The sequence below is a fragment of the Oncorhynchus gorbuscha genome, linkage group LG26, assembly GCF_021184085.1.
Source record: "Oncorhynchus gorbuscha isolate QuinsamMale2020 ecotype Even-year linkage group LG26, OgorEven_v1.0, whole genome shotgun sequence".
Taxonomy (NCBI): domain Eukaryota; kingdom Metazoa; phylum Chordata; class Actinopteri; order Salmoniformes; family Salmonidae; genus Oncorhynchus; species Oncorhynchus gorbuscha.
In genome coordinates this window covers 12,759,738-12,787,735 of record NC_060198.1, presented here as the reverse complement: position 1 = coordinate 12,787,735, position 27,998 = coordinate 12,759,738, and the positions used below count along the sequence as shown (strand labels likewise).

Below are 27,998 nucleotides of genomic sequence, written 5' to 3'. Positions count from 1 at the left end.
ATAAATAGCAATAAATACCCGGATGATGACTTGTGCACTACAAGACTATTATAATACCTAGGACTACAATCACATTACGGTCTCTTTAAGAGCAATAGGTTACTAACGGTTACAATTAGGTTGACTAACGTTTTAAAAGCAGTAATACCCAAACATTCTAAAATGTCTACTTAACGTGCGATGGTCGGAACCATCTTGGGCTCTTGCACTCCAGCAACGGCTGAGAACCTGGGACCTCCTTGCCAACAGAACACAGGGGATACACAAAAGAGAAACGGCACATTGTAACAGCGCAACCGCTGAACAGGTAGAGCCATGTCCATCGCTGCAGACTATCCGCCGAGATGTAACACCTCCCAACCAGGGATACCGGACAACGCCACATGTAGTGCGGGAGAGTTTACACAAATGTTCAATTCCTGTAGCAGTCCTACATCACTTTTTTTGTTATTGGCGAGAGGAGGTCCTCAGGACTAAATCTAAAATACACCGGTTCTTTGTATCAAGGAGTGGAGCATGGGACTCAGACAATAATCAGGACACAGCCATTTATTTACATCCATCCTAAGCAGGAATATCACCTCACAGACATCATTACTAACAATAAGTTTCTCGCACAACTCACATTCAATCAAACGTAGAAAATCAACCCAATTAAACCACCACTCCTGTCCCCCCCAAAACACGAACAGTAAGGGGATCTCTCTGATTAACGCAAATAGGAATGCTTTTCTACAAAAGGTCACGCCCTTAAAGGGACAATCAGTAGTTGTTACATCATTTTACATTTTTTATACATGTACACATTCATTCTTGAAGAATATAACTTATAAATGCCTCATGAGCTTAGTGCAACTGTCTTACCCCATCAGAAGCTTGTTTAACTCCAATTTAATAAAACACTATATAGCCTCAAAACATTGTTAAAACTAATTATTTTGATATCATCGATGGTCAGGCCATGCATCCAAAGCACTGTCTATGAATTTGAGAGTGGTTACATTTCTCCGGCCCCATCCCTCAGCGTTTCACCGAAACAGGAAGGAAGTAAGCTTTGTTATTGTTTCTACTGCCGTTTGCTGTTTTTAATTAACAATCTAATTAACATCTGGCACTGGCAGACCAACAAGGGTGCGTTCACAATAGGTTGATTTGCACCAGGTTACCAGCCTCAGGTTATCATTTCCTTGTTCTACGCAGCCAAGGAAACCTTTGGACCATGAAACGAACCTCACACAATGGCTCTTCCATATTCTTATTAAATGATCCACTTGCTTGTCAATGTTTGTTTTCAAGACATCACACCAGGAAGAGAGTACTCAGGAGGAATAGAAAAGGTTTCCACAAAGGACCAATGGACCCTGCCCCACTGGCATTGGGCTGCACAACCTTGGCTTTACTATGCTCTGGTACCACTAAGCTGCTGGTCAGGTAGGCTCCAGTACTAGGGATCCACAGGGAGCAGTTGTAGGCCCCTTCCCCAGAGACAGTCTTTCTTTTCAGGGAACTAGTTATAGTCAATGACGCTCCATCTTCCACTTGTTTAGTGTTGATTGTAGAGTCCCCAGTCACGTTGTTGGGTCCCTGGAACCAGTGCACCTCTCCATCAGGGTAGACCCCAGTGAAGGTGCAGGTTGGGCCCTCATCACTGACACTGGGCTGGGCCTTCCTGTAGCACTCTGAATGGAAACAGATTTTTAAAAAATGGAAACACAAAGAATATGGATGAGGTTGGAGAGTTCTTGAAATGGTGCAATACAGTTCCGTAAGCCCCCTGACACCATTAGTCATACATATTGCTCAGTTGAGGCACAGTAAACTCCCTTGTACTTCCTGGTGGTCAGGCAATGTCCATTAGCTATGTCCACTATAGGAGGACTGGCTCATTGTAACGCAATGGCTGGAATGGAATTAATGGAACAGAATCAAACAATGACTACCGTTCCATTTATCCCATTCCAGCCATTACAATGAGCCAGTCTTCCTATAGCTCCTCCCACCATCCTCTGGTCAATGGCATTGGACTACATGCATGACAGATGTCTAGGTTATGACAGTATTACACGAGTGAGAATGGGCTAGGACACTCGCCTTGCAGCTCCACCGTTGTAGTGGCCTCCTTTACTCCGTGATTGGAGCGTAGCTTGCACAAGTACTTTCCCCGCTCCAGTGGCTGTACCTGCAGCAGCGTCAGGGTCAGCTGTGTCTGTGGGGTATAACTACACTCCATGGTACTAGGTGTGCTCCCTGAGTGGGACCCGGTCACTCCAGTGCCGTTAACGTCACACAGGTGCTTGCCGTCCTGACGGACCCAGGCCAGATGTTTGATCGACAGCCCCTCCTGGAAGGTGGTGATGTCACATCGGAGGGTTACACGCTGGTGACATGGCACAACGACAGAGTCAACAGTGCTTAGCTTCACCAGCTCTGTGGATTAAGGAGATATTGGAGTTAGTTTCTTCACTTAGCTCTCTTGGAATGACTGTGCTCAACTAACGCTCGTTCCGGACTCGAGCCATTCCATTTTGTGTTATGAGCCCACTAGTGTGGGGGCCCAAGCTACATTGTTGTATTGGTAAGTACCAAAGACCCATCCACATGAAATACAAATCATCTACAGTATATAATTTCAGAAACTGTGTAGTTATGGTCAGCTGTGTATTAGTACCGCAAGTCACAAACTTCAGCTTGTAAAGATAACTTGTTGATTGACTGGTTGTGCTGGTCCAGGGCTACAATGAGAATGTGTACTGTTGGGGGTACTCGAGGACCAGGGTGCCTATGAAATAGTCAGGTTTCAACTTGATTTGCTTACCTGCTGTTGTGAGTGTGCGAGCAACAGAGAGCCAAAGCATCACCGTTTGCTGGGTGAGCAGGTTCATCTTCATCTTTCTCATGACTTGATCTCCTATAGAGGCACACAAGTTACACATTGGTCATGTTACACTAGTATGTCACTCTCACCCAGTCTACCTGATATTCACCTTCACCTGTTGCAAACACAGTGCACTTATTCATTTAACTGATTGATCCTTACAAGAGACGTACAGATGTAGGATCCTGTTGCAGGAGAACTTTCCTGCATTGCAAGAAATGAAAAACATAGTGTATTTGATCATTTTCCTGCTGTAGCAAACTGGTTCAAATTAAGATCCAATACCTGTACATTGTATCAGAACGTTTCTGTCCTACGGAGTCTTAAATCGTTGGAGTCTTAAATCGTTCTTATAAGCGGAGTGCACTGTGTAATATTTTGCTTCACAGACCGATAGTTTTTCCTTAAAGGTCCAATGCAGCCCATGTTTATCTCAGTATCGCTCGGGTCTGTGGGACCCATTTTCAATGTCTACTAAGCTGTCGTCACGGCAAAGGGTGGCTACTTTGAAGAATCTCAAATATAAAATCTGTTTTGATTTGTTTAACACTTTTTTTTGACTACTACATGATTCCATGTGTGTTATTTCATCGTTTTAATGTCTTCACTATTATTACAATGTAGAAAATAGCAACAACAAAAAAAGAAACCCTGGAATGAGTAGGGTGTGTCCAAACTTTTGACTGGCAGTGTATATTACATATGTGGTGTTTGGGACCACTGGACCCGAGGGTTAATAAAAGTGCGTGTAGGTGAAAACATGTAAGAAAAAAATAATGTGTGCCTTCACTCGGTCTTCCTCCTCCCTGGGCCTGCTGTTTCAACATAGGCAGGGAGACAGATAGGTTATTGGTGCTGTCTCCCACTTGTCTCACACCCTTTGTATAGCGTGTGCAACTACAATGTCTTGTGGGAACATGCACAGTGCTATTACAATACATTTCATTACATTGTAAAAATGCAGTATTTTCCCACAATCTACCCCAGCCAGGTGCAAATTGGGGAAGGGACACAAATGAATAGCTTTGCATGTGGGGCTCCTTACCACAATCAATCAGTATGGCAGAGAGAGAAGCTAGTGTGGAAGGACCGTCTTCCACTTTGGAAGATGAAGAATTCACTTCGGAATCTGACAGTGAGTTGGAAGAGGAGGATGAGATTGACCCTCAGCCAGCCCCAGGACCAGCCCGTCAGCAACCAGCTCATCAGCAGCCTGCAGGAGGAGAAATATGGATGAAATTGGATGCTCTTCTTGCCCAAGGAATGAGCCACCCCGCACGGCTGCAAATGGATGCGACCAGGGCCGACACAGATGGCGGTTACTCATGTACAGGACATAGTCTTCTTTTGAACTGTTCATCCCAGACACCATCCAGGAAATCATTCTGGACTGCACTCATTTGAAGGGAAGGCGTGTTTTTGGAGAGAGATGGAGGATGAACCAAACTAATTTACATGCATACTCTGAGTTTCTTAACGTTGCTGGTGTTTTCAGATCCAGTGGGGAATCCACAGAATCCCTGCGGGATGCAGAAACTGCCGGAGAACTTTTCCGTGCAACAACGTCTCCGGAGAACTTCCACATTAATTCCAGGATTATCTGCTTTGATAACTGAGACACCAGACCAGCTCTGGCGGCAGAGAGAAAAGCTAGCTGTAATCAGGTCAGTGTGGGACAAGTGGGTGGACCGCCTTCCCCTGTTTTACAACCCTGGGCCCAACGTTACTGCCCTTCAGGCAGTACACACCGCCTAAACCCCCAAAATATGGAATCAAGATCTGGGCTGCCTGTGATGCTGCTTCATCATATGCGTGGAACTTGCAAGTCTATACAGGGAAGCCAGATGGAGGAGCCCCTGAGAAGAACCAAGGGATGCGGGCCACAACATCACATGCGATAACTTTTTTACTTTGCACAAGCTGGGACAGGAGCTTCAAGAGGTAGCGTGCGATGGTAGGAACAATACGAAAAAAACAAGCCAGAGCTCCCACCTCAGCTGTTTAATACATGGAGCAGTCCTATCAATTCCTCTAAGTTTGTGTTCACGGCCGACACGTCCCTAGTGTCCTATGTGACAAAGAAAGGCAAAAATCTGGTACTCATGAGTACGCTGCATAGGGATGGGAGAATCTGTGGCCACAGCTGAAAAAGAAGAACCCTATGCTGGACACTTGTAATATTCTTCAACATCTCGGCATACAAAGCCTTTGTCATCTGGATCGCGTTAATCCCAGATTGGAACAGAGGGAATCTGCAGAGACGGCTCTTTCTCGAAGAGTAAGGGAAAGGCATTGGTAAGACCGCAAATCCAGAGGAGGCAACATATCCCAAGGACCCCAGCTTATGCAGCCATCGTGAGGAAGATTCAGGAGGAGGATGCTGATGCCCGATCCACCCGACCCACAGAACCAACAACTCCAATACCCGAGGTTACGGTGAGTGATGTTGTTGCATGTGTGTGTGTGTCTGACTCGGTTTGTCTGACTTGGCCTGCTGCAACTATATGTGAGTGAGATGTTTGCAAAATTCCTGAACTAAGTGTTTATCATTCTAGATTGCAGCATGTAGCAACAAGAAGAAGTGCTATAATGTGTATGGACCCAAGAAGGACAGGAAGACACAGTACATATGCATCAAGTGCAAGAAATACATTTGCAACACACACACAGTAAAACTCTGTTCCTCATGTGGTGTGTAGACTGGCCTTAATTTGTGCTCAATGGGGCTCATTTATCATTTCCATGAAATACTTTATGTAAAATGTATCCGTCCAATTTGTTCAGTTCAAAGCAATAAACAAAAATAGCTTCTTAGCAAAGAACAATTTCTCAAGCAAGAATTTTGCCTGTGACTGTCTGGGAGTGTTCTGAGTGGGAAACTGAAAACTAGCTGTTATTGACAGAGGTTTGGAACAGTCTTTCTTATTGGTCTATTAACTAATTTACCACATATTGATGTCACCATGGAAAGGCCAAAACTCCATCCCACTCCATAGTTTTGACAAGTTGGCTGGATGTCCTTTGGGTGGTAGACCGTGAAACTGTTGAGCGGGAAAATCCCAGCGGCGTTGCAGTTCTTGACACAAAGCGGTGTGCTTGCCACCTACCCTGTTCAAAGGCACTTAAATCTTTTGTCTTGGCCATTTACTCTCTGAATGGTACATATACACAATCCATGTCTCAATTGTCTCAAGGCTTAAAAATCCTTATTTAACCTGTCTCCTCCCCTTCATCTACACTGATTTGAAGTGGATTTAATTAACAAGTGACATCAGGAAGGGATCATAGCTTTCACCTGGTCAGTTTGTCATGGAAAGAGCAGGTGTTTCGTACACTCAGTCTATATAAAACACAGGACAATCAAGTTTTTGACTGCACTGGGCCATTAAAAGTACAGCTAGATACGTTATTGCTGGTGACATAGGTCTGACAGACACAGTAGCAAACTTGACTCACCCCAATATGAAGACGTGCTTGTCCCTTGCTTCTTTGAGTAACTCTGTCTGATACCGTCTGAGCCCCTGCTAAAATTAGTCCTCTCATTTCCTTGTAGGGTTCTTTACATACCAAGGTCGTTAATGATTAAGTAAGGAGGCTTTGTGCGGCTGCTGTACTTATCTCTGAGAAGGGTGTGTCTCATAACGACCTCTTGCTGCTCTTCTGAAAGAGTGAGAGAACGTGTGTGTAACAGAGAGTTCGATAAGTTAATGCTAAATCAAGAGAAAGTAGCATATGGAATTGAAGTTGTAATGGGAGCTGTTGCTCTGATTGGGTGCCAACAGGAAGGGGTGAGAGTGTTGTTGCAGATATCACTCCCACTCACGTGACAGGCTCATTCATGGGAAGGAAGTGATTTCACTTGATAGGTTTCAGTATTCACTTTTTTTAATGTCATCGCTTAGACGTGGTCAAATGGATAGAATGTTTCTGTATACTTGGTAATAAGTGTCAGGACCCGGTTACGAACTCGGGGTCTCCGGTGTGAGAAACAGTCACTTATTAGTCGGCAGGACCCAGAAGATGAGGCAGACACAGCAGTACTTGAGACGGTGTTTTAATAAAGTAAAAAGGAAAGTTCTTCAGGCAAAGATAAATCCACACCATCAAAAGTAATTCCAAGAGAACAAAGGTAATCCTCCAAGTCAAAAAAGGTAAATCCACAAGGTGGTAGGTACAGCAGAAGAAAAGCCTCAAAAGATAATCAAAAATAAATAAACAAGAACAAAAACAGAGTACCACAACTGGAGCAACAAATGTTCACAGCATCACCGGGGCTGGGTGCTAACATTCAAACACAGCGCAAAGAACTGAGGAAAACTAAGGGTTTAAATACAATCAAGGGAAACGAGGCACAGGTGCAAATAATAACTGGGAACAAGGGAAAACAAAAGGGTCAAAAAGCACAATGGGGTCATCTAGTGACCAAAACCGGAACAACCCTAGCCAAATCCTGGCAAAAAGTTTATGACGGTGTTTTGACTGAATCTTTACAGCCACAATATTCAAGTAACTCATACATGTATTAATGTTGTAGAACAAGGGTGAAAACACAGATGTTCTGCAAATGATCCTGCAGTAACAGGACCTTTTGAGATTGTGTGTTCTAAAAGTTTTTCGAGAGTTTGCAAAAACACATTTGAACCCTTTTAGCTTGAATCATCTTTTATCACACAGCTAGGCAGATGAGATTTCATTAGCGAGTGTTCATGCCACTTTGTTTCCTGAGTTAAAAAAAAAACGATCACCCTCTCCTCCAAAGTGCCTGTCAGACTGTCCATGGGCGTTTTGCACTCTGTAAACTGAGTAAATCACTAACCACTGTACCTGACAAGCCTTTCTCCTGCTCCGAGTTTGTATTTAAGCTGTAACCGTTCTACTCTGAGGAAACAGGTTCCTTGAGTGTTGTGGGTGTGAGGCAACTCAATATGCAGGTTGAATTCTGACTATACCTTGACCCCTCAGTGGTGGGTGACCTCTAGTGGAACACCCCCCCAGGATGGGAGACAACGGCAAAGAGAGAGGAGCCTGGCAGAGCTCACTGATGTCTGACCCACAGGGCTGACCTCTCTGTTGGACTTGTGTGTGTGTGTGTGGTAGTTCTTCTGTCTGTGTATGTACTGCGTATGGTGTACTCTTGCGCGCGTGTGTGTGTGTTTGGATGTAAGTCTACTTTGTATATGTGTGTGTGTGTGTGGCAGTTCTTCTGTCTGTGTATGTACTGCGTATGGTGTACTCTTGCGCGTGTGTGTGTTTGGATGTATGTCTACTTTGTATATATATGTGTGTGTGTGTGTGTGTGTGGCAGTTCTTCTGTCTGTGTATGTACTACGTATGGTGTACTCTCGTGCGCATGTGTTTGGATGTGTCTACTGTGTGTGGGTGTTCAGGCTTACTGTCTCCGCTCTAGGGGCATCAGTTCTCCTCCCACATCAGCACTGCAGTAGCTGCCAACAATGAAGATATAGAACACGCTGCAGGCTTTAATAACATGGAGGCTACATCTCCACCAAAACAATACAATACACCGCTGCAGAACAGAGAGCCTCTTCTCTGCTTCATCACCAGCCCACTACCACGCTTACATTTGAGATTGAACACGGTGGTAGCGTGAGACGAAGATATTTTCTGCCGTGCTCTGACCTTTTGTGCTGTACCCCACACTAGGCCTTTTTGATATAGCAACGTGCTGCTTGGATGCCTCTCCTCTGATAAGTGTGTATATTCCTCAGTGCATCTTCATTTTAATGCTCCATTGTTTGGTCTGCCACCAGCATGGCAACCTTATGTGATAGGAAACAAGCAATGTGCTAAGAGCAACTTTGAATAAAACAGGAAGTCTAATAATAAGTGTTGTTGCCACCGTCAACGGGAAACCTTTGCCAACGACGCCACACTGCATTTCACACATTCAGACAATCGTTTCCCTGCAAATGACAGAACGTGGTGACTCTCTATCTCTGTCTCTCGCCCTGGCACGACACACTGAGTTACAGTTTATTTTCACAGCTTGTCGACACTCATCCGATACTTAATTTCTGTTGGGCCAGATTACCCCCAAAACGCAGAGTTTTTGTCCCCATAATGGTGTCTAAAATGATCCAGCTCTAATGTGGGTGACATATGCGACTTTGCCGAGGTAGTTCATAAAGTCGTTAAGTTAACTTTTTCGAAAGTTGACACTAATTCCACACTGGGAGAGAGGCTGTGGATTGAGTTCCTGCACTCTGGGTCGTCGTCATGGTGATTAGTCAGGTGGATTTACGATCGCATTTCCGTGGTAATCCTAGACCAGAGGCGACAGCGGCCTATCGGTACCAAGCGCATACTTTATGCCCTTCCGCCTCATCCTTCTCCCCTTTTGGCATTTTGGACATATCCCTGTCTGGCTGTTTTAAGCTTGTACTAGGTCAGCTTACTGTATGAATCACACTTCTCCCATATATCATGAGCCAGAGTGCTGAGGGACAAAGTCAAAAGTACACTCCAAAGTACCAATCGTCATTCAACTCCTTAGGCCCTGACTATTACGACTAAAGCCAAAGCTATACAAATCTTCTGCAAAGTTCAGCTAACTTGGTTTGAGATGTACAATTCTGATGGGCACCAAGTTGTCACCAATAGTTTGGAGGACAGTTTTCCAAACTCTGTGTAACTACAGTTTTGTTCTTAAACCAGACCAACTCGGCTCCTCTGAGCAGTGACAGGTCAATGAATGAGCTTTTGGTCATTTTTTTCTGGCTGAATTTTTTAAGTGGTCTTCTAATGTCTGTCCCTCTCTCTCTCTCTCTCTCTCTCTCTCTCTCTCTCTCTCTCTCTCTCTCTCAGGACTGGACAAAGCAATAATACAGTAGGATGGTTAGCTTACACAGCCAGAGAGCTGTTACATGGGACCTGCATGGCTGCCTGACCTCTGTACTCTGGCTGCCTCTGAGCGGCTGAATGGAGAAGGAGCTTTTAGGCCTGGTCCATTAACTAAAGGGCAAGCGAGTAACTGTTCTCCCTCTCCATTCCATCTGCCCATGGAGCTTTTCTCGGCGCTTTGTCCACTTCGGGGGCACAAGGGCATCTTTGAAATGAGATGGAACGTTGACCAACACCCACCACATTTCCTACCCCCTCAAGCCTGGAAAACTTCAAGAAAGGAAAGTGGACTTTTTGTTGTTGGTTCATGGAGAAGCGACGGAGTGAGTGGTAGGTCAATAAAGAGTTGGTTGTGCCTCTCACCATTTGTCCTTGATATGCATTTTGTCCTGTATGCCCCTTTACAAAGTAGTTCCTCAGCAGGTTACTGTACTCAGGATTGTTTTTAGACCTTTTTTTATCACGAAAGAGTTGATTTCAAACATCAAACAACTCAAACAAAAGTGTGAAAACAACCCTTCAAAGAAGAAAGCTAATTTAAAGGAAATGAGTTGTACTGTATTCAAATGAAAGAATGAGGGGACATTTGGGGGGACGCCCCCACCTACCGTCAACCAATCATGTCAATGCGGAGCTATACAGAGCCCTCTGCATTGTTACAAAAGTTGAGTGGTTCACGGTGATGCTGTATGGAGCTTGATTTGCCCTCTGCCACTTCTCATTGACGCCACGGAAATTCTAGGCCGACTGTGGTACTGCAGGCATTGTTTGCAGAAAACAGGATCCCCCATTATAGTGAATGGAAAAATGCCAATCTTCATGATAAATCTTTGTGTAAATAAAATACAAAATCAAAGACAATCGTGGCACCAAAAACTGCTTCTAATATACCAGATGTATGTCATTGAACTGATTATTTTAAAATCACACACAAAAGAAGTTATAAGAATAATTGAGTAACTAATGGCAGCCTGCAGTGCCCCTGTCGGCCTTCAACTTCAGTTACGCAATGAGGGGGCAGCACTGAGCTAGCCTGAAACGTCACTTCCTGGACTAGCTCAAATTGCGCATGTTATATCTCCATGAGACGCCATCTTAATAAAGGGGAACTGCCTCCTATAACAAACTTCACTGTTTATAAATGGCCTGTGCAGCATCGATATGAGTCAGAAATATTAATTATAGTGTCAAAATTGACTACAAAATGTAATTATAGTGTCAAAATTGACTACAAAATGTAAATAAGATAATTCTTGTCATAAAGTCAGCCTCATCCAAAACGAGATTTGGAAGTGAGGGCGTCATGAGTAGTATGGGTTGGGTATGGATTATTTACATATACATGCCCACTTTTGCTAATGATGTCCAATTTGCAAAGAGACAACAAGGTGTGGTCCGCCCCCAGCTGCCATGTGTTGTGAACATGTTGTCAAGCCTGCCACTCATGGACACTTGCTCAGCATAGTGAAAATTGGCTTCCATAAAGTTGGTGCAAACTTCTAACATGTTCAACAATGTTTCGCAAGATGGCAAGGAATGTATTACATACAACAAACGTACGACACTATGGCTGTGTCTGGTGAGTAGCTAGCTAGATAGCTATGATACTGTGATCTAGCTAAATACATAGTCCCTCCCTAATGTGTAATGTGATGTAATGTCATAGAGAGGAAGATTTGCATAGATAACGTTGTGCCTGACAATAAGGTTTGATAGGATGTAACATTAGCCAGCTTGCTATCGATAATGTTTCAACTCAAACGGGCTAGCTAAGAAGATCCCTGCTAGGTATCTAGCTAGCCAATTAATTTAAACTCGGACAAAGATATTGATAACTAACCTGGATTTGCAAGTTAGGTAGCTTTTTATGAGAACAGGCATGTTGTTTGAGTTAGCACTTGTTCTCGATAACTCAGACTCTGTCAGCATTCTGCCTTTACTGTAATACAACTGGGAGTCATGATCAAGGGCTAGGTTAGAACCAGCTAGCCAGTATTCAGGGGTTTCGTTTACTACTAGTGCTAAAACAACATGCCTGTTCTCAGGAAATTCTATTGTGTATTTTCTAGCGCAAAGATAAATGAAGGATGGTACCTGCCACAGCTGGTTGCATAGTAACGGCATCAGCGTCACTGGCCTGAATCTATTCTGTGCTTACAGTCACTCTTAATATTATTACTTCCAAACTAGAGAAAATGTGTTTTTCTCGCTCTATGTCTATTGACTGTTGATATTTAATTTAATTCAAAGTCTACTTACAAAACCTGGTGAATTTGTTGTTCAGCAGTGTCGTGGGAACCCCCTTACCATATCAGGAGCAGAAGGCTGAGGCAGTACGTGGCCAGGCACCAGTCCCACTTCAGGTTGATCACATTTGATCTGGCTATACGTCACAATAAAATCACTTGTCTTGCCTTGGAATTCGCCTAACAGCCATTGATAACGTAGTGCTGTGTGTATCAACCTTACCTTGCTTTGCTACCGATGAAGACCGACAAGAGAGACGGTTTGTCATGGAGTCCCCCGACTTAAAGACAGATTGATACAGATGTCTGAACTGGGAGAGACCTTGCACTCAGCATTACAATTATACAAGACACATCTATTACTTGTCATCGCATTTAGTTATTATTGAATATAATGGGGTGGAACTGTCTTATATGGGACACTATACAAAGGGATGATGACTAACATGTACCACCAGACAAAATGCTGAGAAGTACAGTATCTATATCGGCTGGGAATGACAATAGAAGATGAAAGACAAGTGTCAAATTTGCACATCGTTATATTAGCAGGACACTGCTTCTACAGTATTAGGCGGTTTATTCTACACTTGAACTTGAAAGTTATCAGGACACTTTGCTTAGAATATCGACAGAAGTTCAGCAATTGGACTCTTCTCATGTTACTCTGTATCCACTGACCGATTCAAAGCTTCCTCCTGGAGGAAGCTAGGTCAGTAGATACAGGGGGGTTATTGAACTCTGCCTGCTGAACCCATGCGTTGTGGCAAACTATGCCATATCAAGAATGTAGTCTCGGGCACTGCACCCCTCCTGCCACCTGGCTGCACCTGTCCGTAACCTGTAATACATCACATAGATGAAGGGGACTTCCTCACCCGCTGGAGACTTCAAGACAGAACCTCACCCAGAGAGCAGTGCATGTACGTGTGTGGTTAGACAGACAAATCCTTCGAATAGACCATAGACATAGTATAGAATGCCATGCTAGTTCTGGAACAGCTGAAGCTCTACCAAATGTTTTTATGCTCCTTGTTCTATCTGTGGTTGTACTCTACACACAACTCATTTTCCTTTGTGAGGTAAAGTGTAGGCGTACTGTCTTTATAAGCAAATCAATATGATGAAACATTTTCTGCTGTAAATAGGCTGTCTTTGTAACACAAACACGCCCATCAATTGTTGTTGTTGTTGATAAATGTAGTTACATTCAAGCTAGCCATGTTTGTGCAATGTCCACATAAAGTCTAGACCTTTAGGGATATAATATAATATATGCCATTTAGCAGACGCTTTTATCCAAAGCGACTTACAGTCATGTGTGCATACATTCTACGTATGGGTGGTCCCGGGGATCAAACCCACTACCCTGGCGTTACAAGCGCCATGCTCTACCAACTGAGCTACAGAAGGACCTTGAGTTCAAGACGAGACAAAACTAGCCAGTTATGTTGAAAGCTGTGCTGACTGAAGACTGGGCATTCAACTCGCAGCTGTTGATATAATTTCCACGGTAACATGTCTTTACATTACATAATATAACTTCAAGTTGCAAGTTACTTTCGTAGTAAGGTGTTGTATAACGAGGGTCTCATGAAATACATTCCAGACACTTGTACTTCTTGCCACCTTGGCATAACTGTGATTTGACAGAAATATCAGCTAGCTAGATAGGCTAGCCAGCTTCAGCTATCCCAAGCTATGCTAGCTAGCTAGCTGCTGTCAGGTTGGTTAAGCACAAGGTCTGCGAAGGCTTTAGTCTACATACTGTATATAACTGAATTAGCAGATCATCTTGAGATGGTGAGTCAGTCAGGGGGGAACACGTCCTCAACTTCAAAACTTCTCTCCATAGCAAAGCTAGCTTTGCTTACCTCGCTGTCACTACGTTTCTCACTACTGCCTTTGTTTGTTTGTTGTGATTGAATGGACAATAAATAAAGACAATAACCACCCACATTAAACTACACCCTAAAGACAACTCTCATTTGGGCTTCAGTAATGGCCACTGCATTTCTTAATGAGGAAGAAACACATTCATAATAGGTACGTGCAGTTCACCTTTAAGCGACTTAATTTGTCTTCAATGCACTATTGAATCTTCACATAGGAATGAATGGTATCACGGCTTTGTCCATTCATATACAGTGCCTTCAAAAGGATTCATACCCCTTGACTTATTCCACATTTTGTTGTTTTACAGCCTGAATTCAAAATTGTTTTTAAAAAATCGTACACATCTACACACAATGCCCCACAATGCCCCATCCTTCTGTAGCTCAGTTGGTAGAGCATGGCGCTTGTAACGCCAGGGTAGTGGGTTCAGTTCCCGGGACCACCCATACGTAGAATGTATGCACACATGACTGTAAGTCGCTTTGGATAAAAGCGTCTGCTAAATGGCATATATTAATGACACACTGAAAACATGTTTTTATAAATGTTCGCAATTTTATTGGCAATGAAATATCTCATTTCCATAAGTATTCACACCCCTGAGTCAACAAATGTTGACAAAAAATGTAGAATCAACTTTGACAGTGACTACAGCTGTGAGTCTTTCTGGGCTATTGTAAAAAAATAAATAATAATATAATAAGCTCTGTCAGGTTGGTTGGTGATCATTGCTAGATAGCCATTTTCAAGTCGATTCACCCCAATTTAAATCAAAACAGGTTATTGTCCTGCTGAAAGTGAATTTGTCTCTCAGTGTCTGTTGTAAAACAGACTGAGCCAGGGATTCCTCTAAGATTCCTTTATTTTTCCCTTAAAATACTCCCTAGCAGTTTCCTTCCTCTCCGGTAACTAAGTTAGGAAGGACGCCTGTGTCTTTGTTGTGACCAGGTGTATTGAGACACCATCCAAAGTGTAATTAGTAACTTCACCATGCTTCCATCTACCAATAGGCGCTCTTCTTTGCAAGGCATTGGAAAACATCCCCGGTCTTTGTGGTTGAATCTGTTTGAAATTCACAGCTCGACTGAGGGACATTACAGATAATTGCATGTGTGGGGTACAAAGATTAGGTAGTCCTTCAAAAATCATGTTAAACACCATTATTGCACACAGAGTGAGTCAATGTAGTGTATAATGTGACTTGTTAAGCACATTTTTACAACAGAACTTATTTATGCTTGCAATAACAAAGGGGTAGAATACATTTTTTAATTATAATTTTTTTTTAATAACTCCGCTTTGACATTATGTGGTGTTGTGTGTAGGGCAGTGACACAACTTCTCAATTGAATACATCTTCAATTCAGGCTGTAACACAACAAAATGTGAAATAAGTCAGTGTGTGAATACTTTCTGCAAGCACTGTATACCTTCATTGAGAGGATAATAATCTCTTTGAAGTAAACCTGATTAATAATATAAATCTCCTGACGCCCATATCTTATTCCCTAGAGAGTAGGGACCGAGGTTGTGGAGACAAGTGTGTGTGTGTGTGTGTGTGTGTGTGTGTGTGTGTGTGTGTGTGCGTACATGCAGGCAAACACAGAGACACACACTGTACGTAGAAGCACATACTGTACATTCTGTGCATGCACGCACACACCCTTCACTGAGAAATGACAGATTTGGCATTTGTTAACTCCAGCTAGGGACACAAATACATTAGCGACACAGGTCTAATGGACTCGGCCTCTAGGGCTTGTATGGATCACTAATGCGTTTGCCGACCACATAAGACCCCAAGGGACAATCGGCCCTAACTTTAGGCCCCTCCGTCTCTAAGCCCCTAAACTTTGAGGACACGCTAACCTCTGATTGCGACGGTCATGAATCCGCTTTACGAGCCATCCTGCCGCTCCTTATCGTAATGGCAGCCCAGCGCCTGTAACACAGTGCATAAAGACAGAGATCACACGGAGACTGCGGACAGGCACCTGCAATCAGATCAGACATAGAGGGGGGTTGAGTAGAAGAGGGAATAGTGTGATTTTTGCCTGAGCTCCCTCTCATTTGACTGTCACTTGATGGCCATGCTTGAATGGACATAATCTCATTAAACGTATAGGACTTGTGTTATTTCTGTCATGTCAGATAGAAATGCCACAATCATTCTGTACTGTATAACAGCAGGACTATCTTTCCCTTGTTATTAAAGTGGAGTGGTAAAATGGTAGTATGGGTCAATGTACTTCTGCATTATGCAATCTTTGTCAGAAGTTGTAAAGGCTTTGTGAGGTTGTTTGGACCATAAACCCTCTCGGTGTTGTTTCTCTTTTGATGCCAAATGTCCATAGGTTAAGATTGGGCTCTTTGTTTTGATCTGTTTTCAAGACCTAGTGAAGTTCTTATTTAATCTAAAATGCCATCTACTCAACATTCCATCAAGGAGGGAAGGGGGGGGGCTGAATCCCTGAATGGGTGTAAAAGAGATATTTATGATATCGGTCTCTCCTGACAGAGGAGAAGGGGACACTAAGAGTTGGTGTTAACCTGAACAGTGAAAGCCCAGTGAAGACAATTAGACAGGAGAGGCCAACTGGAAAACGGGGCAGCCTTAATGTTCTATCCATGTCACTTGCTATTGAACTTACACTTACATCCGTCTTTCGATTATATGAATTAGTATCATAATCATGTCTATCCCTGTCATTTACAGTTGACCTGAGACTTCATTAAATATTATACTGAACAAAAATATCAAAGCAACTTGAGAAATGTTGGTCTCGTGTTTCATAAGCTGAAATAAAAGATCACAGAAATGTCCCATACACACACAAAGCATATTTCTCTAAAAATGTTGTGCACAAATTTGTTTACGTCCCTGTAAGTGAACATTTCTCCTTTGCCAAGATAATCCTTCCACCTGACAAGCGTGGCATATCAAATAAAATGTTTATTAGTCACATGCATTAACATCTGCTAACCATATGTGAGTGTAGCGAAATGCGTGTGCTTCTAGTTCTAACAGTGCAGTAATATCTAACAAGTAATCTCACAATTTCCCAACAACTACCTAATATACACATTTAACGGGGTGAATGAGAATATGTACATATAAGTATATGGATGAGCGATGGCCGAGCGGCAGAGGCAAGGTGCAGTAGATGGTATAAAATACAGTATATATATATATATATGATAGGAGTAATGTAAGATATGTAGACATTATTAAAGTGGCATTGTTTAGAGTGGCATTGTTTTTAAAGTGACTAGTGATCCATTTATTAAAGTGTCCAGTGATTGGGTCTCAATGTAGGTAGCAAACGTTTGTCGGGGTTTTAGGTGACAAGCCAAATTTCTTCAGCCTTCTGAGGTAGAAGAGGCGCTGTTGCACCTTCTTCACCACACTGTCTGTGTGGGTGGACCATTTCAGTTTGTCTGTGATGTGTAGGCACAGGAACTTAACGTTCTCACCTTCTCCACTGCTGCCCCTTCGATGTGGATAGACGGCTGCTGCCTCTGCTGTTTCCTGAAGTCAATGATCATCTCCTTAGTTCTTTTATGTTGAGTGAGAGGTTGTTTTCCTGACACCACACTCCGGGTGCCCTCACCTCCTCCCTGTAGGCTGTCTCGTCATCGTTGGTGATCAAGCTCACTACTGTTGTGTCGTCTGCAAACTTGATGATTGAGTTGAAGGCGTGCATGGCCACACAGTCGTGGGTGAACAGGGAGTACAGGTGAGGGCTTAGCACACACCCGTGTGGGGCCTCAGTGTTGAAGGTCAGCGAAGTGGACGTCCTCCGATACACAACCCAACCAAGCCGCACTGCTTCTTAACACAGCGAGCATCCAACCCGGAAGCCAGCCGCACCAATGTGTCGGAGGAAACACCGTGCACCTGGCAACCTTGGTTAGCGCGCACTGCAGGAATGTCCACCAGAGCTGTTGCCAGTGAATTGAATGTTAATTTCTCTACCATAAGCTGCCTCCAACATCGTTTTAAAGAATTTGGCAGTACGTCCAACCAGCCTCACAACCGCAGACCACGTGTAACCACACCAGCCCAGGACCTCTATATCCTGCTTCTTCACCTGCGGGATCATCTTAAACCAGCCACCTGGACAGAGGATGAAATTTAGGAGCATTTCTGTCTGTAATAAAGCTCTTTTGGGGGGGGGGAAACTCTTTTTGATTGGCTGGGCCTGACTCCCAAGGCCCACCAATGGCTGTGTCCCTGCCCAGTCCATAGATCAGGGCCTAAGGAATTTATTTCAATTGACGGATTTCATTATATGAACTGTAACTCAGTAAAATCATTGCATTTCTATTTTTGTTCAGTATACATTTGATTCTTCTGTGGATATATAATGCATAGAGATTCATAATCATTGTCAAATTCCCATTGTTATCTGTCCATGGGACCATTGATCCATTCACAGTCTCTAGCTGTCATTGAAGGTTATATCGCTCCACTTAATACATTTTTGATTGGAATTAACACCGCTGTCATAAACTGGATGGCGATATATAGATTGATATAAAAGCCGCATTGTCACAGTAGTTAGCCTAGGGCCGTTAGCGACGCTACAGACACTGTACGACCATAAAGAGACTGAATGGCGCTCGATTAAGTTAACCCCGCCATCTGTGGCCTCATCGTTATGGTTTCATCAAACCATTTACAACTGACCATCACTGGAATAACAAAGCCCTAAGTCGCACACAATGATGATTAGCTGGACCATAGCCAACACAGCAGCCAAGAGACGTATCTGCCTATACGGATTGCCTATATAGCTTTGAAATGATTGATGCCAATAAAAATGGCCTAATAAATGTTGCTAGGACCAGGTGACCGGCTCCAATTGCTGTCTCTCTTTCATCAGCTGACTAATTGCTAAGGGTATCAGGCCTCATATTTGAAATGCCACTATTGATTTTCTAATCATGAACAGTTCATGGAAATCTAGGTGGCTCTCACCTAGAGGTGGCTGGCATTTTGTGCCTTTGATGCACTGATGTGTCGTTCCGCACAATTTTGTCCACATGGAGATCAAAGTTTGCGAGATTCTTTCAGACCTCAGAAGCAGTCCAATATTGATATTGGTGCACATCCCCTGGCGTCTGGTGTGTAGAACGAGCTACATGCCTCAACCTTCATGTGATTTAAGGCGAATCCGATCTTTCACCACTCATTTGGAATTGAAAAACATAGCTGGAACCAACACAACAGACGGTCCGGGATGTGGGCTCAACTCGACATTTGACCACGTTTTGAGGGCTTACGTTGGAGTAAACTGTCACTTCAACGTTTTGCCACTAGATTTGAGAAATCCAAGTGCGATATTATTAGCGTCATCGTGACCACTTCACTTCGGCTCTCCAGCCTTGAAGTGATATGAGGAGGACTCATCGATTCTAACCAGGCTGTAATCGTCCCACTGAAGTCATCCCGCTTTCTCTCTAATCAGAGTTAGCTCTGTCGTTGTAATCCCCTCTAATCTATGGAGGAGAGGCCATCTCAGAGACGCTCGTTTTCCTTTGTCTCCTCTCTAGATTGTAAACGGCTTCTATGTTTGCGCACATATTATCCCAGACACACACACACACACACACACACACACACACACACACACACACACACACACACACACACACACACACACACACACACACACACACACACACACACAGTGAAGCTTTGATGTAGGATCCCAGTGTTAAACTCGTGTTTGAAGGAGGGTTATCCCTCGGAAAATTAGCCATCCGGAGATCAGGGACACGTTCCGTTGGAATCAGGGACGCTAATCTGGCTCAAAAACAACATTAGCTACCTGCTACGATGCACAGCCATGCCCAAACCCAGGGACAGTGTTTGCTGAGGTAGAGGATTATAGCCCATAGTGTTTGCCTGCACTTTGTTTAATCTACCTGCTGGCTTGATATGTTGGTCCCTCTGGTCTGCGTCAAACATAGGTGTGTTGGAAATAGCACCCAATTCCCTATTTGACTATAGGGCTCTCAAAAGTAGTGCACTATTTTAGATTTTAGTAATTTAGCAGACGCTCTTCTCCAGAGCGACTTAAAGTAGTGAGTTCATAAATGTTCATAATCTTTTCATACTGGTCCCCTGTGGGAATCAAACCGACAACCCTGATGTTGCAAGCTCCATGCTCTACCAACTGAGCCACACAGGACAAACCTATACATATTGGTCACAGCCATAGCCCTAGTTCGGGCTTCGTTCCTGGATATAAATGCTGTTCAGATGACGCTGGACGTGGTTTTATGATATTATGATTTATTGCAGCGCAAATTCCCACGGCTAAAATACTGACCCGGGGGCGATGAGCAACACTCAATGTCCACTTCACGTAATCATAGCTAATAGAAGAAAGTGGTATTTTTATTGCCCAAGCTCTAAAGTGGATATTTCTCCTCAATTATAAGATTATGATAATTATAACAACTCGGCAAGAGAATCCTTGGCCATGAAATGTATTTTCCTCTAAAATGCTTTAGTTCACATCCCCTCATCAGCTGTTAGCACTACACAAAACTTTAGTCACAGCTAGGAGACATGTCCATAGTCAAAACAGCCAATTTCAAACGGATGTTTTCTAATTGATCATTTTATTACTTTACATACAGTATGTTGTGAAGGATCATGGACTCCAATTGCTTCCAATTACCCCAGGCCACGCACCTTCCCTCCACACCTGTTCCCACTCCCATAATCACCTCTCCTCTCCCTTTTTCACTCCTCTGTTCCCTCATATTAGCAGCATGCCTCTACCTGAGCACGACTAATGGGTCATTTTAAGTAAGTGCCTAGTTATTGTTGTTGGAAATTCTATGCACATATGCTGCCTTAACTTTGCCCTATGTTATCTCTTTTATATAGCCATGTGCTCAGTTTGATAATGGTAATGCCCTTTTTATGTTTAGTCCTGGAAGCCTCCTTAGTTTGTCCCGTTTCCTGTAATCGTCACCTGGCACTACTTTGTCATGCCTGCACCTTTTATGTTGTGTTCCTAATGTTTCCCTTTTGTGTCCTTCTTCCAGACCACCACATCCTTGTTACCCACCTCCAATGCCTACTTACAAGTCCCCCCCCCCCCCCGTGTGTGTGACCCCTAAACCTTCTCCACACTTCATTTGCATTCTGACCGATGTGCCATGGTAGCAGCAACAGTCCTGTTCCTATCTTACAGTCCGTCCGAGTCCATTTCTTCAATATACATACTACACGTTATGTATCCTCTCGGGTTCATAAGCCATCTTCTTATGGTTTAGTAAACATTTGGCAGGAAGGAGAGCTTTTGACATAAACGTTACTCCCAATTACAAATGTCATTTGAATCCGTGCCCGCACTCTTTTTCGACACTTGCTGGCATCGCACACAATCTACAAATTACTAACCTGGGAAGATGACTGCCATTTCACCCATAAATCTCACCCATAAAATATGGCCTAATGGTGCAGTAAAGAGAACACTCTTCCATGATACTCCTCAGGGCATTCTGTTCGCTACACTCTGATTTCACCCCTACAGATGTTGTTAGGGAGGAGAAAGGGTGACTGGGAGGGAACGGGAACGTGTTCAGAGCTGGAGGAGTCTACACTACAGAGGGAGGAGTGAGTGCAGAAGAAGTTCATTTTTTTCAAATAAGAAAGAAACGTCTGGACTTAACCGTTCATTCAGCTTTAGTATTCTGATTAGAGTTCTGATCATTACATTCCGAATGCATCTACATCTAAATGTGTCTACTGTGTCCGGATTCCCTTTTCCCGCACTATATTCAAATGTCAGTATGCATTCTACAAACTGGAATAGGCTAAATAGGCTGTAGCTAACTAGCCAGCTAACTACTGTTGCTAACTAGCCAGCTAACTACTGTATCAAGCTAGCAAGCAACGCTAAAGGGATTACAAACGGGTTAGCATAACTCTAGTTTTTCTTAATATTAGCTTATCGGCTAGCATTTCAGGCCAGCAAACATGTTCCTCACAGGCTAAGAATGTATTTCCTTCAATGTTATGATGAAAGGGTGCCTCTCGGGCCCCAAAACACTTTTTCTGAGATTTGTGGGAGGAGTGCTGATGACGTTTGCCCACTGTATGCGCTTCTGGTAGCCTTATTGCATCCAGACGGAGGAGAAATCCGTACACAATGCATCCCAGATTACAATCAGACAACAAAACGACTTTTGTGCGTTTAGACCAGTCTTTTCAATGCGAACTTCGTATTCTGAGAGCAGAAGTCACATGTAAGTGTCAAGTGTAGACATGACCAAGGACTAGTGAGACAGACGGTTCCTCTTTTGATGACAGCAGACAGGAGCAGAAATGCCTCTCTTCTCTGTATCAAAGTACTGTGTTACCACAGGAAACACCGCTTTTTTGTAAACAGTCCAATTAGGTGTTGGTGTTTGGTCAATGTGTGTGTCTGTAGTGGGTCTACACTTTCTTATTTCTTTGATATACAGTCGAGTCTAATTTTGCTAAAAAAAAACAATGGTTTCAACTTTTTCTGGAAACCTGGATACCAACTTTGAATAGTGACCACGTGTCGCCTCCCTCAAAGACTCCCCAAGCCAGCCACCCGCAAATGACTTTCACCACTACTCACTCCACCAACACGCCGCTCTGATCATCTCCACCAGTCACCACTGCAAAGTAGCTCGTTACGGCGGCGAGACACACAAGATTCCTTTTAACAAAGCGTCGGTCAGATCGTTAGCCCCTTTCATTGCACCTAATACAAGTATTACCCTTCAGGATTGATGAGCATCCTATTATGATGAGCTGTTTCCACCCAGGGATGCTGCTGATGAGAAAATGGCCGCCCTGCTCCATCAATGTTCCCACACCATTGGTGGGCCTGAGACTGAAGCCATCTCCCAGGAGAGCGGCTGGCTGCTCGCATCAGCAGTGTCATTTATTATCTACGAATATCTCCCTGACGTAGGCAAACAAAACAGAAAACGCCAGGACAAACATCAAGTATGCCCTAATCGAAGACAACGGCACTCCACTGGGGTTTAAACGTCTTTTTTTGAGCTTAGATTGGTTTCTGAAGGAGGCAAGTAAAATGCGCGACAGGTTGATAAGTGGTTGAAACTTGTTGGCTGCGGTCTGATTCACTACCCTTCTCAACAAAGTATGTCCTCGTTCACTCTAATGGATTGGACTGTTCAGTCAAACTGTTGAAAAGCCATCACTTGCCCGGTAGTCAGCCCTGCACCTTTAGACTAATGTCCCAAGTATATATTCATTGAACGCGGGTCACCTCACGTTCTGTTTATGTACTGTTGTTTACGGAGCTGTGTATGCACATGTACTATATTCTTAACATAGCTCATCCTAATATACCTAGTACTGTACATAGGGGAAAGTTTTTTTAAAGTTTTTACATACACCATTTTTACATTCAGCATCATTCCATCAAGGAAAACAAAGATTTCTACATATATTTCAAGGTGTTGTGTATCCATGGAAATAATCCGAATTCATATAAACATTAGTTTTGAAAACAGCTTGGCCCAAACGAATGTTTTTTTTAAACAAAAAATGTATGTACTAAATTAAATACTTCCTTTTTAAAACCATGTCTATCTTTATTTCCCAAACACAATTCAACACAATTACAATTGATATTTGTTGTATTTTAAGCATCTTTTAACAGAGGCTTAACAGCTACAATAACACAAACGTTACACAGGCCAGGCCCTGTTGTTACCTCCTATCCCAGTGATAATGTCTTGCATTACACCTGGGAAGAAAACACTTTTAACTCATCTTGCCGTTGGCTCGACCATTGGCTCAACTTACCCCAAGGAAAACATTTTGCTTCTTTAACCACACAGTTACAAGGATGCACTTTCGTGCTAGGTTAGAACCTCATATTGAAGCTTATCTATAAAATGATCTACTTTGGTTTAGATACAAGAATTATGAAATATCTTACACAAATTAATCTGTTAAAAAAAAACTAATTTGCTTACCACGTTTTCCATGTGATTTCTTACTTCACACACACTGGGGCACCATGCCCAGCCAATCAGAATTCGTTTTTTCTTCTCTACAAAAGGCTTTATTACAGACAGAAATACTCCTCATCCCTGAGGACGTACTGCCAAATTCTCTAAAATGACGTTGGTGTCGGCTTATGGTAGAGAAATTAGCACTAAATTCTCTGGCACAACTCTGGTGGACATTCCTGCAGTCAGCATGTCAATTGCACGCTCCCTCAACTTGAGACATCTGTGGCATTGTGTTATGAATAAACTGCACATTTTAGAGTGGCCTTTTATTGTCCCCAGCACAAGGTGCACCTGTGTAATTATCATGCTGTTTAATCAACTCCTTGACATGCCACACCTGTCAGATGGATGGATTATCTTGGCAAAGGAGAAATGCTCACTAAAAGGGACGTAAACAAATTTGTGCACAACTTTTTAGGGAAGCTTTTTGTGCATATGAAACATTTCTGGGATCTTTTCTTCCAGCTCATGAAACATGGGACCAACATTTCACACATTGTTTATATTTTTGTTCCGTGTACTCTGGATTATCTCTCTATTGCTTGTTTAGATTTGTTTGATTATTTGTGTATTTATATTGTATTTGCAAGAAACTCTACTGCATTATTGGAGTTGGCAACATAAGCATTTTACTGCACCTGCTAAAACATCTGCAAATCTGAGTATGTGATCAATAAACTTAGATTTGAACACACAAACATCTACCAAAAAGGGACCAGTAGGACCATAAGCACCGTGTCAGTTGACCTGGCAATGACCCTTAGTCAAAGTCCATTACATTGGTGTAAGTAAACGGCAAAGAGGAAGTTTTCACACCATTCCTACCCAAAGCAAACACTCTTTATCCGACAACTGTTCCACTATTGTCTTAGCTGTAGTTCTTAGGAAGTAGGTGGAGTTCACTAAACATCCCTTTCAATAGGCATCAAGAGTCATGCTGCTAAAATGAAACCTGAAACATTCTGTCACTCTGTCGTTCCATGCGGCACACGCGTCAGCTCAACTTATCTTTCTGGACGGCGCTGCTTTGAACAACTTCAAAGTGTGTGTATCTGAAAAGTAAACTAACATGCTGTTATTGACTTTCACAACCTGTCAGAAAATGGTTTCAACAAGCTCAACAGCAGCCAGCAGGGCTTGACTCCCTGTCAGAACGAGGTTTGTTGCTGAACAGAGCTCTAGGTAGGTAACAAGCTGAGATACACTCATCAACAGAGAGAGCTTTGTGTTGGGCGGCACAGCTGTTAATTCCAGGTGACTACCTCATGAAGCTGGTTGAGAGAATGCCAAGAATGTGCAAAGCTGTCATCAAGGTAAAGGTTGGCTACTTTGAAGAATCTAAATCAAAAATATATTTTGATTGGTTTAACACTGTTTCGGGGTTACTACATGATTCCATACGTGTTATTTCATAGTTTTGATGTCTTCATTATTATTCTACAATGTAGAAAATAGTAAAAAATAAAGACAAACCCGGGAATGAGTAGGTGTGGCCAAACTTTTGACCGGTACTGTATGTGGAATGTGCATAATTATATATATTTTTAGTTTGAAACCATTTTAAAATGTTGATCTCAATGTCACATATTGGCCCCATTATTTGTAAAGACACGTATGAAAAACGTAACTTTCTCTTGTAAAAAATACACGTATAATAGCAACAACTAAATTGTGTTTCTGATACAGACATTTAATTAAATTGTAAAAAAGAATTCAAATAAATTCCTATTAAATAGAAAAAGTGCATTAACCCAATGTTGGCAGCCTACGTGTGGCCAATATTTTAGCCCGCATTTAGCCATGTTTTCTGGGGTGCTGAGGCAGCCGTTTTGTAATGGCATTACTTACATGGCCCGAGGGCTCAATCACTGTTGGGCAACCAGGGAAAGTTATTATGGGGAAAGTTTACCTCAAAAGATGAAGGCAACAAAGTAACACCTCCATCTTTGACAGTTTTGCTCAGTATGATGGCCTGAAGCTACACAACATGTAAACATACACCACCAACACAGCAAAGGCAAAATCGCAGCAAAGACACAACTTGAACCTTGCAGGAGATGGAGTGGGGATTTTCAAATGGTGGTTAGCAGTGGAAATTTTAGCATGTAAATCTTTGTGGGATGCATGCCATCAAAGCAACAACACCACACTAAACAATAAATGAATTGCACTATAACGGTAACAAACTATGCCCACAAACTGTTAGGGCCTCCATAAAGCTGTCCCAACAGCAGTCCCAACACCTTACCACTGCTACACCTGCCTTTCAGCAGAGCCTTGTCTGGCAGAGAAACAGTTCATTCAGCCTCATTTAATGCCTTTAAAAAAACAGCTGATATGGCTGACTTGCTTAAACAAATGTGGTTTCTACTGACAATTGAAATGTTCTGTACAAACTATGGCATAAGAGGCAATCCGTAATTTTGATTGAGACATTAATGTGCGACCATGGACGTAACGTTAGTCAATATAAATATTTGTTCAGCACTTTTGAAATGTACAGCGACGGAATTCAGAACATGGGCCGTTCTTACAGTGTACTCTGTACAACAAGTCAGAACCGTAGGATAAGTAAACGGGGCGTATAGATCAATCAATCAAATGTATTTATAAAGCCTGTCTACATCAGCTGATGTCACAAGGTGTTGTACAGAAACCCAGCCTAAAACCCCAAACAGCAAGCAATGCAGGTGTAGAAACACGGTGGCTAGGAAAAACTCCATAGAAAGGCCGGAACCTAGGAAGAAACCTAGAGAGGAACCAGGTTATGAGGGGTGGCCAGTCCTCTTCTGGCTGGAGATTATAACAGAACATGGCCAAGATGTTCAAATGTTCATAGATGACCAGCAGGGTCAAATAATAATCACAGTGGTTGTCGAGGGTGCAACATTTCCAACTTGTTGTGAAATCTTTATGTCCAATGGCCGATGAGCACCGATATGTTTTATCTAGAATTTCTCTTCATTATTTCTCTTCATATGACAAGGATTAAAAAGGAGTTGCCAGTAGATTGTCAACTTGATTCACGATGATGACTGCTAACTAAGACTTTGAAAATAAGATGTTGAGTCCAATCAAAGCTACTGTAGATATAACGTGATTTGACATCATTTTATCTGTGGTCGATGACCAGGACCCAAAAGGCTGAAATTCTGGATGTCTACCCTTACTAAGGACATAAACTTGGCGATGACGTACTGTGCCCATGAGTGACAGAACACTGAGCCAATCACGGCGCCACGCTCCGATTTTCTGCTGGCTCGCCCCACCACCACAGAAAGCACTGAGCTTGGCTGAAACACCTGCATTTTAGAGCTGCCTTACTCAAGAAAACAAAAAAGAGACCATGTGTGTATGCAGCTTTATTAACTGAATGTTTTTTTGTTTTTTTACATTGTTTACAAACTGAAATGTGAAACGTATTAATACCAAAATAACATGCAAACAGGCAAGCCCCCTAAGAAAAAAACAAATAATATATATATATATATATATATATATATATATATATATATATATATATATATTTTTTTTGTTGCTAAAAATGTGGAGCTAAAAACACCTGCCCTGAATAACGGGTCACCACTGCTGGTTAGGGTTGCTTAGGGTTTGCCTATTTTTTTTAGCTTTCCAAAAGGATTTCTGGAAAACCTCTGAATTTTGGGAAAGTGGAGTTTTGCAACCATACTCTTGCTCTCACTTTGCTACAGTGCAGACATACATATGTATGCACACATGACTGTAAGTCGCTTTGGATAAAAGCGTCTGCTAAATGGCATATATTATTATTATTATTATTATACAAGTAACTATAACTGTAGTAAAACCGTATCATAACAATGCTTATTCCCCTCATCGCAACAGAGCACTCACCCAAGCACTCAGACATGAATCCACAGAGGATTATCGGTTCTTGCTAGCAATCAGACATCCAGCTATTAAGACCGTGCAGCAACTATAAATGTCATCTTACTGTTGTTAAACTTGACAGTTAGAACCGTTCAGAATTCATCATCACCATTAATATTGAAAGTAACCATCCACGTACATACCTTGTCTTGCCTGGATCCTGG

General features: G+C 42.7%; 1 protein-coding gene across 5 annotated transcripts; it reads right to left on the bottom strand.

Moving 5' to 3' along the window:
• Positions 1–534: 534 nt before the first annotated feature.
• Positions 535–27,998, bottom strand: LOC124016303. Of its 5 annotated transcripts, XM_046331851.1 has the most exons (6): positions 6,332–6,591; positions 3,921–4,088; positions 3,038–3,079; positions 2,816–2,908; positions 2,092–2,427; positions 535–1,679 (listed from the first exon to the last, which is right to left on the bottom strand). In XM_046331851.1, the coding sequence occupies exons 4-6, from the start codon at positions 2,895–2,897 to the stop codon at positions 1,300–1,302; spliced, it is 798 nt and encodes a 265-aa protein (XP_046187807.1). In that variant the 5' UTR covers positions 2,898–2,908; positions 3,038–3,079; positions 3,921–4,088; positions 6,332–6,591; the 3' UTR covers positions 535–1,299. The 5 variants fall into 5 exon arrangements, with proteins under 5 accessions (XP_046187807.1, XP_046187806.1, XP_046187805.1 ...); XM_046331850.1 differs by lacking the exons at positions 3,038–3,079; positions 6,332–6,591 and adding an exon at positions 27,978–27,998; XM_046331849.1 differs by lacking the exon at positions 3,038–3,079 and having other exon boundaries at positions 6,332–6,589.

What these genes read in the sequence shown, in the direction of transcription:
- LOC124016303 (XM_046331848.1), bottom strand. An exon ending in TCGCACACTCACAACAGCAG is followed by an intron (nt 2,428 to 2,815) that starts GTAAGCAAATCA and finishes CTTAATCCACAG; the next exon opens with AGCTGGTGAAGCTAAGCACT. An exon ending in TACAACGGTGGAGCTGCAAG is followed by an intron (nt 1,680 to 2,091) that starts GCGAGTGTCCTA and finishes GTTTCCATTCAG; the next exon opens with AGTGCTACAGGAAGGCCCAG.